Source organism: Pecten maximus, chromosome 11 (assembly GCF_902652985.1).
Source record: "Pecten maximus chromosome 11, xPecMax1.1, whole genome shotgun sequence".
In the NCBI taxonomy this organism is placed as follows: Eukaryota; Metazoa; Mollusca; class Bivalvia; order Pectinida; family Pectinidae; genus Pecten; species Pecten maximus.
The window spans coordinates 22002331-22019831 of record NC_047025.1 but is presented as its reverse complement, the minus strand read 5'-3'; the positions used below and the strand labels follow the sequence as shown (position 1 = coordinate 22019831).

The following is a 17501-nucleotide window of genomic DNA, read 5'->3' as shown; positions in this document are numbered from 1 at the left end:
CCTGAAATGGTATGTGCCAGGTTTTTGTCCAAATCCAGAACCTGGAACAACACATACCCCAGTCTCTTGCAGCAGGTTCTCACAATACATTACGTCAGCAGGCTTACCCAATGCCTGTTTAATACAAGAAAACAGTTTTCAATATAGACTGAAGATCATAAATGTAGATGTCTCATTCAAAATAATAAACACAATGTAAAAACCATAGCTTCAATAAAAGATGTGTGCATTTAAAGTTGATATAAGGTATACATTTGATATAACGTTGGTGTAAGGTATACATTTAATATAACGTCGATATAAGGTGTACATTTAATATAACGTCGATATAAGGTGTACATTTAATATAACGTTGGTGTAAGGTGTACATTTAATATAACGTCGATATAAGGTGTACATTTAATATAACGTCGATATAAGGTATACATTTAATATTACGTCGATATAAGGTGTACATTTAATATAACGTCGATATAAGGTATACATTTAATATAACGTCGATATAAGGTGTACATTTAATATAACGTTGGTGTACGGTGTACATTTAATATAACGTCGATATAAGGTGTACATTTAATATAACGTCGATATAAGGTAAACATTTAATATTACGTCGATATAAGGTGTACATTTAATATAACGGCGATATAAGGTATACATTTAATATAACGTCGATATAAGGTGTACATTTAATATAACGTCGATATCAGGTAAACATTTAATATAACGTCGATATAAGGTGTACATTTAATATAACGTCGATATCAGGTAAACATTTAATATAACGTCGATATCAGGTAAACATTTAATATAACGTCGATATCAGGTAAACATTTAATATAACGTCGATATAAGGTGTACATTTAATATAACGTCGATATCAGGTAAACATTTAATATAACGTCGATATAAGGTATACATTTAATATAACGTTGGTGTAAGGTATACATTTAATATAACGTCGATATAAGGTGTGCATTTAATATAACGTCGATATAAGGTAAACACTTAATATAACGTCGATATAAGGTGTACATTTAATATATAGAGGATCTGTCATGAGTTTCCCTTCATATTAGATTTATGATACGAGTTTTGAATTTTTTATTTTTGCGAGCCTCTGGCGAGCAAAAATAAAAAATTCTAAACGAGTCATAAAGAAAATTTATGTGATGGGTTTATGACACCGTATATAACGGTAGTCATATGATAAAACGTCTTTATAAGGTATACATTTAATATAACGTCGATATAATGTATATACATTTAAAACGTTCATGTGTTAGTGGTAATCTTATGTTAGTGGTTTATCGATCTGAAAGTATTCCACTTAATCATGGTTGCGCTAAATACAGATTCTGTACATTGTTTTCGACGCAAATTATTACTTAGCGGCCATTTTTGTCATAGCGTTAATCTTTCAATAGGCCGCATACTCATCTAAAGAGTCGCCTATGGGGACGACGAAGAAAGGGTCTTCAGAAGTTCAATTCCAATGTAATTTGAAGATTTTCCTGAAATCATATCCCTGATGCAATCCAAACATCACGAGTCTGTCTTGCGGTTTGCATTGAGCTCTTGTTCCACACGAAGTATTGGTGAGTAAAAATAAAATTTCGTTGAAATCTCGTTGAAATTTAAGATGATATCAATTTACTCAATTTATGTCAAATGACGTTTCAAGTACGTAACACATATCTGATGTTGATATATGCTATACTGTAGAGCGACATAGTCTTCAATCAATCAAATGCAACTTCCGCTTTTTGTAAAAAGAACATCTCGCTCGTTCCCGCTTGAAAGATATTTTCAAACAATATTCCTGTATTCCTGTTTAATATTCCAAAATTGATTAGAACGATCTTTTGATTGATTCACTCAGTACAGGCCTGATAATAGAGTATAAATAGCATTTGTTGAGTCAATCTTAGGCAAAAGTAGTTTCCTACCCTAAACTTTATAGCGAGAATTATGTTTTTGCATTAATACAAAAAACTCATATACAGCTGTCTGCCCTTGATACAATTTTAATATTATGATAATTTCATATTTTAATAGGTATATCACTACGCTTATCTTCGACTTATGTAAAAATGATAAAAAGTGCCCCTGATTACAAATGACTAAACGTTACATTACCATCGAATTTAATTTTCCCAATAACAGACCCTGTCATTGTTTCACTTCCGTTTTCTCCAAAAACAAATAGCGAATGTAGTTCACTTTGCTGATTCAAGAACGATGTCCATTATGCTTTTTTTTTTCACTAGTATTGTCATGGTCATTGTACTTTTTAATTAACTTAATACTAGGCCGCTGGAAGGTTCTCGGTAGATCAGGCCAATATATTTTAACGCTTTATAGCTGGTGGATTCAGCAAATAGACAATTCCAGTTCTGAGTGTGGACGTACAACGTACTTGTTTTGTTAACGGACGCGTACTATGCATGTTCATTTAAATCGCGCATATTGCATCTGCTCATTTGAAATAAAACGTATTGTTTCACAAATTAAGAACTTATCATTCTAAGTATTATTTTATCTATATCGTTGTACAAAATTAACTTCCGACTCAGTATGACTAAAAGTTAAGATTAAAAGTTTCAGGATGTGAAAACATAATAACACAACACATTGATTAATTCTTCCTACATTGATAATATAATAAAAACCCATGGATAGGTGGCAGAGGGACTGGCCACCAGCCCCTATGTTTTTTGTTAGAACTGCTCCACTAAATTTTAATACTAGATTATCTGCCCTTAGTTTGAAATTTTTCAGACATATCCTAGTGACCAAAATCATAAAGGTCGATTTTATTTATAATTTTAATATTCTAGAGACAGGGAGCCAGTCTAGGTGGCAGAGTCAGAGTTTGGGTTTGGGTTTTATTTGTTAAATGTTCTATCAACAGCTAAGGTCATTTAAGGACGGCCTCTCGTGCGTGCGATATGTTATGCGTGTGGTGAGTGCGTATGTGTGTTTTGGGAGGCTGGGTATGTTTGTTTAAGTCTCCTTGTGATAGGCCGGACCTTTTGCCGATTTATAGTGCTTCCTCACTGAAGCATATTGCCGAAGACACCCAACTGGGCACCCCACCTGTAGTGTCTCCCTTGACAATACTTCACTTGTGGCCTTTAGTTGAGCGTTTGCCCCTGTTAGCAATGATTTCGGTTCTATCCCCTAGCCGAGACATACCAGAGTCATTAAAAATGGTAGTTGCTACTCCTGCTAAGCGCTCAGCATATTTGGAGTGGGACGACTGGTTTGCCCGTTGTCAGTATATAGTGGCAGAGTCTGATTCTTGAAAAACTGAAATAGTTGGTTATATAGGAAAATGTTTCCAAAATAATGAATTCAGTATAAAAAAGAACTGAATACTTTAACGCATGTGTATGGGCCGTGGTTTGAGGATCCGTGCCAGGTCCCTGTGTTGGTGACAGATCGACGGTAGTTTGGTGCTCCTGTAATCTATAGTAAATCTCAACATGTCACTAATTCCTATATATCGGAACTTACGGGATATTCTGACTTATTGTATACAGCTAATGCAATATTATTGAACAGTTCATGTACTTTCTGTCGTTCTGTTTTGCAGACATTTCAGTCTCCATGTTAACTTGTAGGTTGCTCATGTACACTGTATCGTAATATTCTGTTCTGGGATGTTTTCCTTTATCGTCTGAGCCTCTTTGACCAGAATTGTTCGTTTGTTAAATGAGGATGGATCTGGTGATTGTATCTTGTTTTTAGACGAGCCTTGATACAGACTTCCATGGCCTGTATAAACATCAGCAGGTCCGTTATTATCTGTCCCTAAAATATATTACATTAAAAAATAACGCGTGTTCGACTGTGTTGGACTTTAGAGTGCCGGTATTCCATCTCGCTCTATATGTATGATCAAACTTACATAATGGCTGTACATACTACAACAATTTTCAAACGTTCACTCCTGTTGGTACGTTGGTGAAAGGCAAGTATATTACCACCGTGCCACCCGATCACCCTATCCATAGATCACGTAACAAAATGATCTCTTAATGGACACGGTTCTAATAAACATTCGCTGTGCTAACGTAATCGTATACGATAAGGTGTCGTAAGCTGTTATACAGGACGCGCACATGTACTTTTCTTTCTATACGAACCCAGTTTTTGTATAGTCCAAGTCCGTGTGCATAGTACGTCTCCGCTCACATGCAATATCTCTCATGTGTACACGTTAAAACTTTTCTATGTTACGCCAAATGTCGCTAAATGGGTTCATAAAAGAAAAGGAAGACAATGAACTTTTTTCATAACTTGTGCATAAAACACACAATTATGAATGATTACATTTAATAAACATATTCACTCTTTAATAAACACCTCGGCCATAGATAACATGTATAGTAAACATTAGCATTACTTATTCATTAAGCAGATGTAGTGGTGTAAGACTGAAATGTATTTTGTATATCCTATACCTTTGTTCTCCAAAGGTCACGGTGCATGTTCGAGCAATAATACTCAGTATATTAATAGTATGAAAATCCTCACTAGAATGTATGTGGATTTCCATTAGAGTTATTCACAGAAAGCCAGTCACTGATAGGGTAACCGAAGGCAACCATCACCGCTAGAAAATGTGCATGCGATATTCATCGCCAGAATTATCACAGAGGGCATAACAGCTGGAACGATCACAAAAGGCAGACACCGATAGAAACATTTAAAAAGAAACTAGTAAGTCTTCAAATTTATCATATTCATCTTTATTTCTGAATGGAAGTAAATTCATTGGTGTTAGGTGAATTACATCCCGAAAGCGCATCTACACTTCACACAAGAGATTGTCGTGACGAAGTATAACAAGAGACCTGCTTGGCACGTATCGCTCACTTTCTACTAATGCAACTTTAAAATTGATTTCTGTCATTCATGAAACTTAGCTGGTTACCCCTTTATTCCAAAATATAAGAGTAGGTCAAATCTATTAATCTAAACAAATGTTTGCTCTTCATCCGTGCTTCCTACACTACTCACATAATATGATGGTCATAACTTTCTCGTTGAATCATCCCATTATGGTACAGGTCGAATATCACAAACACTAGGCCTTTAAGTTATATCACAAACAATGGACCTTTAGGTTATATCACAAACAATGGGTCTTTAGGTTATATCACAAACAATGAGCCTTTAGGTTATACCACACACACTAGGCCTTTAGGTTATATCACAAACACTTGGTCTTTAGGTTATATCACAAACAATGGGCCTTTAGGTTATATCACAAACACTGGGCCTTAAGGTTATATCACAAACACTGGGTCTTTAGGTTATATCACAAACACTGGGCCTTTAGGTTATATCACAAACAATGGGTCTTTAGGTTATATCACAAACACTGGGCCTTTAGGTTATATCACAAACACTGGGTCTTTAGGTTATATCACAAACACTGGGCCTTTAGGTTATATCACAAACAATGGGCCTTTAGGTTATATCACAAACACTGGGCCTTTAGGTTATATCACAAACAATGGGCCTTTAGGTTATATCACAAACACTGGGTCTTTAGGTTATATCACAAACAATGGGCCTTTAGGTTATATCACAAACAATGGGCCTTTATGTTATATCACAAACACTGGGGTCTTAAGGTTATATCACAAACAATGGGTCTTAAGGTTATATCACAAACAATGGGCCTTTAGGTTATATCACAAACAATGGGCCTTTAGGTTATATCACAAACAATGGGCCTTTAGGTTAACGTGATTGATCGACGGAATATGCTTAAACAATTGACCTCTGTGACCTTGAAAAAAGATCAATGGTCTTCATTTTGACAAAACTTGTAGCCCTTCATCCGAGCATGTTACTGGTCCAGCGTCATGACCCTGGTCCTCTAGGTTAATGGGAAGGTGTTTAACAATATGGCCAGACTGACAGGGCCTGCATCGTGTTCTAGGATATTTCAGTGATTATGGCAAAACAATTGTGTCTTCTCACAAACCTTTATTTTGTTCGTTTAATGCCCTTGTTTTGAGGATTTTGAGTATGAACTACGGCTTCGTTTTGGCGTCAGTATTCTCTGCTGTCTTCACCCAATAATGCTTCGAACCAATTTTAATGAAAAACCATTTGGACGCTTAGACTTGAAGCTATTTATAGGATATACTTCTAATTTATACCTTATAACAATTGCAAAACAAGTGATATCAACATATATTAATCACTCTTTTTGGCTCGGATGGAAGCGCACGATTCCATCTATATCCCCTATTTGGTTCCACCACTCCAGCCTAAGAGTGAGGAGTGACCTAAAACCTCTACGGCATTTGACTTTTGGCCTTGAAAGGTCAGCGTAATTTATTTGAACAAATTTGGACGCCCTTCACCCACGTATTCTACAGCACCAATATCACTACCATGTATTTAGGTTAGTTGACACCGAAAGAATAAAAGATGGACGTCGCATCACGGATATCAGTTCATAATCTCGCTTGCGTTCTTTGTTGACGTCATGCGAGTATTGTTCATGTCAGATAATATTTTTAAATTTTCTTATAACTCTTTAGGCCACTGTAAATTTAGAATAAATCAATGTATCTCGAATGACTTCAGACAATCATTTTTGTTTTTTAAGTCATTTTACGTCATAAGACTTAGCTAAGAATAGTAATGATATTTAAATAAATAAATAAATAAAAAAAACACGAGGAATTTGTATACCGCTTTCCTGACATATTGAAGGGAAAAACATTTGAGGTAAGGGGTAAACATGTCATTATAACTCGACAAAATGATAAATTCTGTTGAACCAAAATGTATCACTTGTAACACGAAGATAAAAGTAAAGCCTTCTACAAAAGTTTGATGTTTTATTGAACATGTATTACGGGGTAAAGTAAAATATCTTACGAAACTCTATCACACATTTGGCTAAGCCCTTAATACAGTGAATCCTGTTCCTATGAGTTTGCAGACTTTCGGAAAATATTTGAGAAAGTTATTTAAGGGTAAAAACAATGTTTTCAAAAATCAAGGGGCGATAACTTTGTTACTAAGTTTGATGATAATCGGCGATCGAACTTGGCGGAGCCCTAACGGCATTTAATCTTGTTGAAGAAAAAAGGTAAATAACTGTTCCAGTTATTTCACGGAAACAGTAACTCAAGGGGCCATAACTCAGTCAAATAGAGTCCGGCAAAAATGGTAATCGAATTTGGCTAGCCATCAAGGCATCTAACCTTGTTACATAGTTTGAAGACTTTTTTTGCAGTTATTGGACGGAAACTGCCGAATAATGCTCCAGACCCAAATTTCTTCCATTCAGACGTTCAGGACTGTTATCGATTGAAAGGAAATGTTGAGGGAATCAACACAATTAAATCGAAATTTGAATAAATTAAAAAAAAAAATTTAATCGTAAAAGGGACAGGAAACTTTACGCTTTTCTAGTATCGTACTGATATGCCGGAGGATGGTACAAGTACATCTCGAGACTGTCGTGAGTTAACATTGAAATGAAAACTGAAAATGAAATACTTTCGCTTTTGACGGTGAATGGACGGTGAAAGTTCCTCGTCGATAACTTCCGCTGTTTCCTAATTTCATAGTTCCTTCTGAATTCTACGATTTCTGTGTATGGATACCTTATCACAGAATATAGTTCTAATGAACTGTTCATTCTGACAGTTGTAACTCGGTATAAATGCATGTAATACCTCAGCATACTGGTATAAGTATACTTGTTACAAAATCAGTCTAGGACGGTAGTAATTATTACTGACGGCAGATGTCTAGGTATAACTATAACATTGACAATGTGTACAGGCGAGATAACACACACTTGACCACTGAACATTACTCCTACCCTACGAGTGTTTAGTGAGTATTACATGTTATTTAACACAATCACTGAATAATGATATGTCCATCGTCCATCAGCGACCTCGGCGCTTTGATTAGATATTAATACTTGAACGGAAATACACATTATCTATACCATGGAAGTTTTCTCGGAACAGTAGTTTCACTTTCACTTTTAAATATTTAATTTTGTTATATCAGGGAGGCAGCTATCAACAACAACAAAAAAAGTACAAACCAAACATTACCTTTAATATAATAATACTACTATACTTCAGTTAATAATGAGAAGGTAACATCAACGTGGAGCCAAAACAAGTTCTAAACACTATAAAAGTACAAACCCATACATTTGCTTTGATATAACATTATAACGGCATGATAAATTATTAAAAAAAATGCATTAAAGCATTTTTTAAGGAGATAGTACGCCTCAATGTACCATATAAAAACAAGATATATATAATTTATGAATATTTTTTATAGATCTAGCTTGATCCAATTACATACGTCCACGTGGCGTCCTAACAGGTTTTCACAATCTATTAATAGAATCGGAATTCCGGTGCTATTCTTAAACTAGCGAAAAAGAATCATACAGAGAAGGCAGTCTCGTTAGGATTCTTAGAGAGGAAGATCTGTTATGATTGTTATAGAAGGCGTTTTGTACAGAAGAAACCAATACATAAGTAAGTTTTTTAAATCAAATATTAATTCCGATTATATAACGATATTTTCACGCTTAATTCTTTGTTTGTTTCACGAGTACTAAAATGTATTATATGGTTCGTATATTTTCCAAATTCATGTTCTCGTGTATTTTGTTGATTACTTCAATACATTAACCACCATAAACAGCTGGGTAACCTTAGTGTTACACGGTTATGCTGTACAGTTTCCATATAACATTGTGGTTTGCACACTAAAGTCTATACTCAGATTGATATTTACAGCAGTACATTTCTGAAAGGTGCACAAACTCTATATAATATCATTGCATTTTGACTAACAAACTGTTGCTTAGGTGACTGATATTATTATAAAAACGGTCTTTAATCTTATAATATTTGTCAATAAGCTCTGCTTTCTAAAAATGTTTCAAAGGATTGCAAGAAAGACACACAAGACACTTACTTCTTTATATTTTACAGCAGTAATTCAGAAGGTCAATTTAACTTGAATGGACTTTTTCAATGTAAATAACATGAATATATGAAAATGATTTTCAAAGATGTATAATTAATTATTCAGAATGCATTAGTACAACGCGTCATGATTACTGAAACCTCAGGGACATGTCTAGTCTCCTACTTAATCATAGTAAGGTATTTCTGACTAGTTTTTAATATGACTAGACATGTCCCTGTTGCACAACACCATCGGCTTGAAGATGTAGGGCATGCCAGCACTAAATGTTATAATGAATAACTTATTCTTAGAATTTACGTTCACATCTTTCACTTTCGTTTTCTGACAAAATGTGTTTTCGGAAAGTGATATCGACCGAAATGTGTTCTTCCCACGTGTTATTGATATCCATAACAGAAAAGGATGTACTTGATTTGAACTTGATTATTTATTTTGATCATTGTAGACGTTCCACTATACTTAAGAATATTACTACACATTGAGGAATATAAGTAGAATAAAATTTATTTTCAATTTGCCATCTTTGAAAATAAGCTTTAAACGACACAAAAACATGTAAAGTATATGAGTAAAAGGTAAAAGATTCTGACAGGAGTCATATTTCAGGTAACACCAAGCATTCATGTCATTTAAGGTTTCACTGCTCATGCGCATTACAACTATACAATACATGTAGTGTAATACTCTTCCGATTAGAAATCGTATTTAGATTATCAACATCGATATTTACCTATTAAATACCAGTGAACGGAAACCATGGTAACATGACGTCGTTTTTCAACTTCTGTCTTCGTATCTACTGCAAATAATGTTTGATAAAGGTCTTCCGGAAAAAAGGGGAATATCTATATGGCATAATGAAGAGTTAATAATTTACATTGAACATAATATCAGAACAATTCTCTGGAAGTTATACCTAGCGTTGTAGCCAGTGCTTGTTTATTGAGCTGAGAATTACGTATGGTTTGCGTTCTCGGGCACGCCGGATGAAGTCATGCTATGGAGATTTTGTAAATGCGAGATGGGAAATATTATTACGTAAACTGTTGATAACAAATGGAAAGAATGTTCTGATTTTTTTTTTCAGAATCTAGCAGTTGCCCAAAAACGTCAAAATCAAGATGGCAAATCATCCTAAGTGTCTAAAACTGGCATTTGTGTTGGTCCTGTGTTGTAACTTGAGCGACTTTATAATGGATTGGGTGTTCTATGACGACATCAAGAATGCAGAGGACGGCTTGGTGTTTGGGCCACAGAACAATCAACTGGTCACCGCATCATTTGTTTTCTGTATTATAGGGACATATACTTTCCTGATAGAACTGATTATCGACATACTCGATTACAAATGGAACACAGATTTACTATCTGATATCTCAGATGTGATGACAGTTATAACACTATTGATCGAAGACTTGCCTCAGGTCCTCATCAACTTTGTCATTGCTTTGTGTCGAGAAGACGTCACCAACATCGTACAAATAATGAAGGCATCATCATCAATAATTGAGGTAATTATAGCAGTTATCATCATGTTGGTGAAATACTGCCGAAAAGACGAAAAATGGAAACTAAGGAAATGCTGCTTCAAAGCAACATTAATTCTTTCAGCCATAATATTAGCATTTTCCGCAGTTGTCTTTTACCTGGAAACCAACTTCGCAAAGGCACGGATAAACTTTGACAGCCATGGCTTGGAAGGCCCAGAAGCAGATCGGTATCTTCTGGGAGTGGATATCTTTATGAAATCTTCAGCCCTTCCAAGTATCACTAGTGATCAATGGTTGAATATTACGAGTATACAAACTATAACAAGATTACCTAGTCAGTCTCAGTCAGTAGGGCTCCTCGTCACAGCACAATACGCATGGATGATGAAGCTGCCCACTTTATCTGGGGAATCGCTGCCATGTTACAATATAACACAAGCATCGATACTCAATCCTCTCCCACTGGCACAATGTCCAGGTATTCCGTTATTTACAGAGGACAGTAGGTACATAACGGTGAAGCTAACGTATGTGGTCCCAAATAGGAGACAGCCACTGGGAGATATACTGTACAATTACCAAGTTACTGACCAAAACTGCACGCCAGTCTCGACACCACCCGTGACATTGAAGTATTTTAAGGGTAAATCAGACAGGAAGGACGATCAGATCTTGATCCCACCGTCTGACCTGCAAGATGTACGAGAAGTATGGAAGACTGGGAGGGGATCTTGTAAGAGCACCGCGCGCGAGCATCCAAAATTATCCTCTACGATAGACGTACCCTGTGTGCAATTGGGGTAGATCAACACAATCTAATATGAGCCTGTTCCGTGGACAGGAAGGATATCTAAACCCGAGTGTAAGAGGTTGGCTAGTCAGCATGACGCTTTCCTACTGGGTATTTTCCTGGATATACTTCCATCTGGCCTGAACACGCCTTGGTTAGCAAATGTTATAATGTTAGGGTTTCATTCATTAAAAAAAACACACACACAAAAAAACAAAAAAACGAAAAAACAGGGAATGCCATCAAAATCACAAAATCGTAATTCTAATTCAAAACCGGTAAAAATAGGGTAAATATGAACAAAAAAATCTATATCTGCATGGAGAAGACCATTGAGTACAAGAATAAGATCATGCGTTCTAGTGGAGTAAGGCTCTTCTGCGTCATCGACCATACAAACAATGGGCCTTTAGGTTATATCACAAACACTGGGCCTTTAGATTATATCACAAACACGGGGCCTTTAGGTTATATATCACAAACACTGGGCCTTTAGGTTATATCACTAACACTGGGTCTTTAGGTTATATCACAAACAATGGGTTTTTAGGTTATATCACAACCACTGGGCCTTTAGGTTATATCATCAACAATGGGGTCTTAAGATTATATCACAAACACTGGGTCATTAGGTTATATCACAAACACTGGGCCTTTAGGTTATATCACAAACAATGGGTCTTTAGGTTATATCACAAACACTGGGCCTTTAGGTTATATCACAAACACTAGGCCTTTCTGTTATATCACAAACTCTGGGTCTTTAGGTTATATCACAAACACTAGGCCTTTAGGTTATATCACAAACAATGGGTCTTTAGGTTATATCACAAACAATTGGACTTTAGGTTATATCACAAACACTGGGCCTTTAGATTATATCACAAACACTGGGCCTTTAGGTTATATCACAAACACTGGGTCTTTAGGTTATATCACAAACAATGGGCCTTTAGGTTATATCACAAACACTAGGCCTTTAGGTTATATCACAAACTCTGGGTCTTTAGGTTATATCACAAACACTAGGCCTTTAGGTTATATCACAAACAATGGGTCTTTAGGTTATATCACAAACAATTGGACTTTAGGTTATATCACAAACACTGGGCCTTTAGGTTATATCACAAACACTGGGCCTTTAGATTATATCACAAACACTGGGCCTTTAGATTATATCACAAACACTGGGCCTTTAGGTTATATCACAAACAATGGGTCTTTAGGTTATATCACAAACAATGGGTCTTTAGGTTATATCACAAACAATTGGACTTTAGGTTATATCACAAACACTTGGTCTTTAGGTTATATCACAAACACTGGGCCTTTAGGTTATATCACAAACAATTGGACTTTAGGTTATATCACGAACACTGGGCCTTTAGGTTAACGTGATTGATCGACGGAAGATGCTTAAACAATTGACCTCTGTGACCTTGAAACAAGATCAATGGTCTTCATTTTGACAAAACTTGTAGCCCTTCATCCGAGCATGTTACTGGTCCAGCGTCATGACCCTGGTCCTCTAGGTTAATGGGAAGGTGTTTAACAATATGGCCAGACTGACAGGGCCTGCATCGTGTTCTAGGATATTTCAGTGATTATGGAAAAACAATTGTGTCTTCTCACAAACCTTTATTTTGTTCGTTTAATGCCCTTGTTTTGGGGATTTTGAGTATGAACTACGGCTTCGTTTTGGCGTCAGTATTCTCTGCTGTCTTCACCCAAAAATGCTTCGAACCAATTTTAATGAAAATCCATTTGGACGCTTAGACTTGAAGCTATTTATAGGATATATTTCTAATTTATACCTTATAACAAATGCAAAACAAGTGATATCAACATATATTAATCACTCTTTTTGGCTCGGATGGAAGCGCACGATTCCATCTATATCCCCTATTTGGTTCCACCACTCCAGCCTAAGAGTGAGGAGTGACCTAAAACCTCTACAGCATTTGACTTTTGGCCTTGAAAGGAGGTCAGCGTAATTTATTTGAACGAACTTGGAAGCCCTTCACCCACGTATTCTACAGCACCAATATCACTGCCATGTATTTAGGTTAGTTGACACCGAAAGAATAAAAGATGGACGTCGCATCACGGACATCAGTTCATAATCTCGCTTGCGTTCTTTGTTGACGTCATGCGAGTATTGTTCATGTCAGATAATATTTTTAAATTTTCTTATAACACTTTAGGCCACTGTATATTTAGAATAAATCAATGTATCTCGAATGACTTCAGACAATCATTTTTGTTTTTTAAGTCATTTTACGTCATAAGACTTAGCTAAGAATAGTAATGATATTTAAATAAATAAAAAAAAAAACACGAGGAATTTGTATACCGCTTTCCTGACATATTGAAGGGAAAAACATTTGAGGTAAGGGGTAAACATGTCATTATAACTCGACAAAATGATACATTCTGTTGAACCAAAATGTATCACTTGTAACACGAAGAAAAAAGTAAAGCCTTCTACAAAAGTTTGATGTTTTATTGAACATGTATTACGGGGTAAAGTAAAATATCTTGCAAGACTTCTCATCTGCCATTACGAAACTCTATCACACATTTGGCTAAGCCCTTAATACAGTGAATCCTGTTCCTATGAGTTTGCAGACTTTCGGAAAATATTTGAGAAAGTTATTTAAGGGTAAAAACAATGTTTTCAAAAATCAAGGGGCGATAACTTTGTTACTAAGTTTGATGATAATCGGCGATCGAACTTGGCGGAGCCCTAACGGCATTTAATCTTGTTGAAGAAAAAAGGGAAATAACTGTTATTTCACGGAAACAGTTACTCAAGGGGCCATAACTCAGTCAAATAGAGTCCGGCAAAAATGGTAATCGAATTTGGCTAGCCATCAAGGCATCTAACCTTGTTACATAGTTTGAAGAAAATTCGTTAAGACTTTTTTGCAGTTATTGGACGGAAACTGCCGAATAATGCTCCAGAATCAACACAATTAAATCGAAATTTGAATAAATAAAAAAAAAAAAATTAATCGTAAAAGGGACAGGAAACTATACGCTTTTCTAGTATCGTACTGATATGCCTGAGGATGGTACAAGTACATCTCGAGACTGTCGTGAGTTAACATTGAAATGAAAACTGAAAATGAAATACTTTCGCTTTTGACGGTGAATGAACGGTGAAAGTTCCTCGTCGATAACTTCCGCTGTTTCCTAATTTCATAGTTCCCTCTGAATTCTACGATTTCTGTGTATGGATACCTTATCACAGAATATAGTTCTAATGAACTGTTCATTCTGACAGTTGTAACTCGGTATAAATGCATGTAATACCTCAGCATACTGGTATAAGTATACTTGTTACAAAATCAGTCTAGGACGGTAGTAATTATTACTGACGGCAGATGTCTAGGTATAACTATAACATTGACAATGTGTACAGGCGAGATAACACACACTTGACCACTGAACATTACTCCTACCCTACGAGTGTTTAGTGAGTATTACATGTTATTTAACACAATCACTGAATAATGATATGTCCATCGTCCATCAGCGACCTCGGCGCTTTGATTAGATATTAATACTTGAACGGAAATACACATTATCTATACCATGGAAGTTTTCTCGGAACAGTAGATTCACTTTCACTTTAAATATTTAATGTTGCTATATCAGGGAGGCAGCTATCAACAAAACAAAAAAAGTACAAACCAAACATTACCTTTAATATAATAATAATACTATACTTCAGTTAATAATGAGAAGGTAACATCCACATGGAGCCAAAACAAGTTCTAAACACTATAAAAGTACAAACCCATACATTTGCTTTGATATAACATTATAACGGCATGATCAATTATAAAAAAAAAATGCATTAAAGCATTTTTTAAGGAGATAGTACGCCTCAATGTACCATATAAAAACAAGATATATTTAATTTATGAATATTTTTATAGATCTAGCTTGATCCAATTACATACGTCCACGTGGCGTCCTAACAGGTTTTCACAATCTATTAATAGAATCGGAATTCCGGTGCTATTCTTAAACTAGCGAAAAAGAATCATATTATAGAGAAGGCAGTCTCGTTAGGATTCTTAGAGAGGAAGATCTGTTATGATTGTTATAGAAGACGGTCACCGTTTTGTACAGAAGAAACCAATACATAAGTAAGTTTTTTAAATCAAATATTAATTCCGATTATATAACGATATTTTCTCGCTTAGTTCTTTGTTTGTTTCACGAGTACTAAAATGTATTATATGGTTCGTATATTTTCCAAATTCAAGTTCTCGTGTATTTTGTTGATTACTTCAATACATAAACCACCATAAACAGCTGGGTAACCTTAGTGTTACACGGTTATGCTGTACAGTTTCCATATAACATTGTGGTTTGCACACTAAAGTTTATACTCAGATTGATATTTACAGCAGTACATTTCTGAAAGGTGCACAAACTCTATATAATATCATTGCATTTTGACTAATAAACTGTTGCTTAGGTGACTGATATTATTTTATAAATAAAAACGGTCTTTAATCTTATATTATTTGTCAATAAGCTCTGCTTTCTAAAAATGTTTCAAAGGATTGCAAGAAAGACACACAAGACACTTACTTCTTTATATTTTACAGCAGTAATTCAGAAGGTCAATTTAACTTGAATGGACTTTTTCAATGTAAATAACATGAATATATGAAAATGATTTTCAAAGATGTATAATTAAGTATTCAGAATGCGTTAGTACAACGCGTCATGATTACTGAAACCTCAGGGACATAATCTAGTCTTCTACTTAATCATAGTATGGAAGTTTTCTCGGAACAGTAGTTTCACTTTCACTTTTAAATATTTAATGTTGCTATATCAGGGAGGCAGCTATCAACAACAACAAAAAAAGTACAAACCAAACATTACCTTTAATATAATAATACTACTATACTTCAGTTAATAATGAGAAGGTAACATCAACGTGGAGCCAAAACAAGTTCTAAACACTATAAAAGTACAAACCCATACATTTGCTTTGATATAACATTATAACGGCATGATCAATTATAAAAAAAAATGCATTAAAGCATTTTTTAAGGAGATAGTACGCCTCAATGTACCATATAAAAACAAGATATATTTAATTTATGAATATTTTTATAGATCTAGCTTGATCCAATTACATACGTCCACGTGGCGTCCTAACAGGTTTTCACAATCTATTAATAGAATCGGAATTCCGGTGCTATTCTTAAACTAGCGAAAAAGAATCATATTATAGAGAAGGCAGTCTCGTTAGGATTCTTAGAGAGGAAGATCTGTTATGATTGTTATAGAAGACGGTCACCGTTTTGTACAGAAGAAACCAATACATAAGTAAGTTTTTTAAATCAAATATTAATTCCGATTATATAACGATATTTTCTCGCTTAGTTCTTTGTTTGTTTCACGAGTACTAAAATGTATTATATGGTTCGTATATTTTCCAAATTCAAGTTCTCGTGTATTTTGTTGATTACTTCAATACATAAACCACCATAAACAGCTGGGTAACCTTAGTGTTACACGGTTATGCTGTACAGTTTCCATATAACATTGTGGTTTGCACACTAAAGTTTATACTCAGATTGATATTTACAGCAGTACATTTCTGAAAGGTGCACAAACTCTATATAATATCATTGCATTTTGACTAATAAACTGTTGCTTAGGTGACTGATATTATTTTATAAATAAAAACGGTCTTTAATCTTATAATATTTGTCAATAAGCTCTGCTTTCTAAAAATGTTTCAAAGGATTGCAAGAAAGACACACAAGACACTTACTTCTTTATATTTTACAGCAGTAATTCAGAAGGTCAATTTAACTTGAATGGACTTTTTCAATGTAAATAACATGAATATATGAAAATGATTTTCAAAGATGTATAATTAAGTATTCAGAATGCGTTAGTACAACGCGTCATGATTACTGAAACCTCAGGGACATAATCTAGTCTTCTACTTAATCATAGTATGGAAGTTTTCTCGGAACAGTAGATTCACTTTCACTTTAAATATTTAATTTTGTTATATCAGGGAGGCAGCTATCAACAACAACAAAAAAAGTACAAACCAAACATTACCTTTAATATAATAATAATAATACTATACTTCAGTTAATAATGAGAAGGTAACATCAACGTGGAGCCAAAACAAGTTCTAAACACTATAAAAGTACAAACCC

The 17501-nt window shown here is 34.9% G+C and overlaps 2 protein-coding genes across 3 annotated transcripts in view; one reads left to right on the top strand and one right to left on the bottom strand.

Moving 5' to 3' along the window:
• Positions 1-17501, bottom strand: part of LOC117338357 (alanine aminotransferase 1-like) — a 49226-nt gene that overhangs the window by 8479 nt on the left and 23246 nt on the right. Inside the window, exon 12 of the mRNA XM_033899682.1 lies at positions 2-114. Coding sequence (XP_033755573.1) covers positions 2-114 — 113 coding nt within the window. The remainder of the gene's footprint in view (position 1; positions 115-17501) is intronic.
• On the top strand, positions 4642-13537 carry LOC117338358. Of its 2 annotated transcripts, none has more exons than XM_033899684.1 (2): positions 4642-4728; positions 10100-13537. In XM_033899684.1, exon 2 carries the CDS (start codon positions 10134-10136, stop codon positions 11304-11306), a length of 1173 nt encoding a protein of 390 aa, XP_033755575.1. In that variant the 5' UTR covers positions 4642-4728; positions 10100-10133; the 3' UTR covers positions 11307-13537. The 2 variants fall into 2 exon arrangements, with proteins under 2 accessions (XP_033755575.1, XP_033755574.1); XM_033899683.1 differs by lacking the exon at positions 4642-4728 and adding an exon at positions 8446-8552.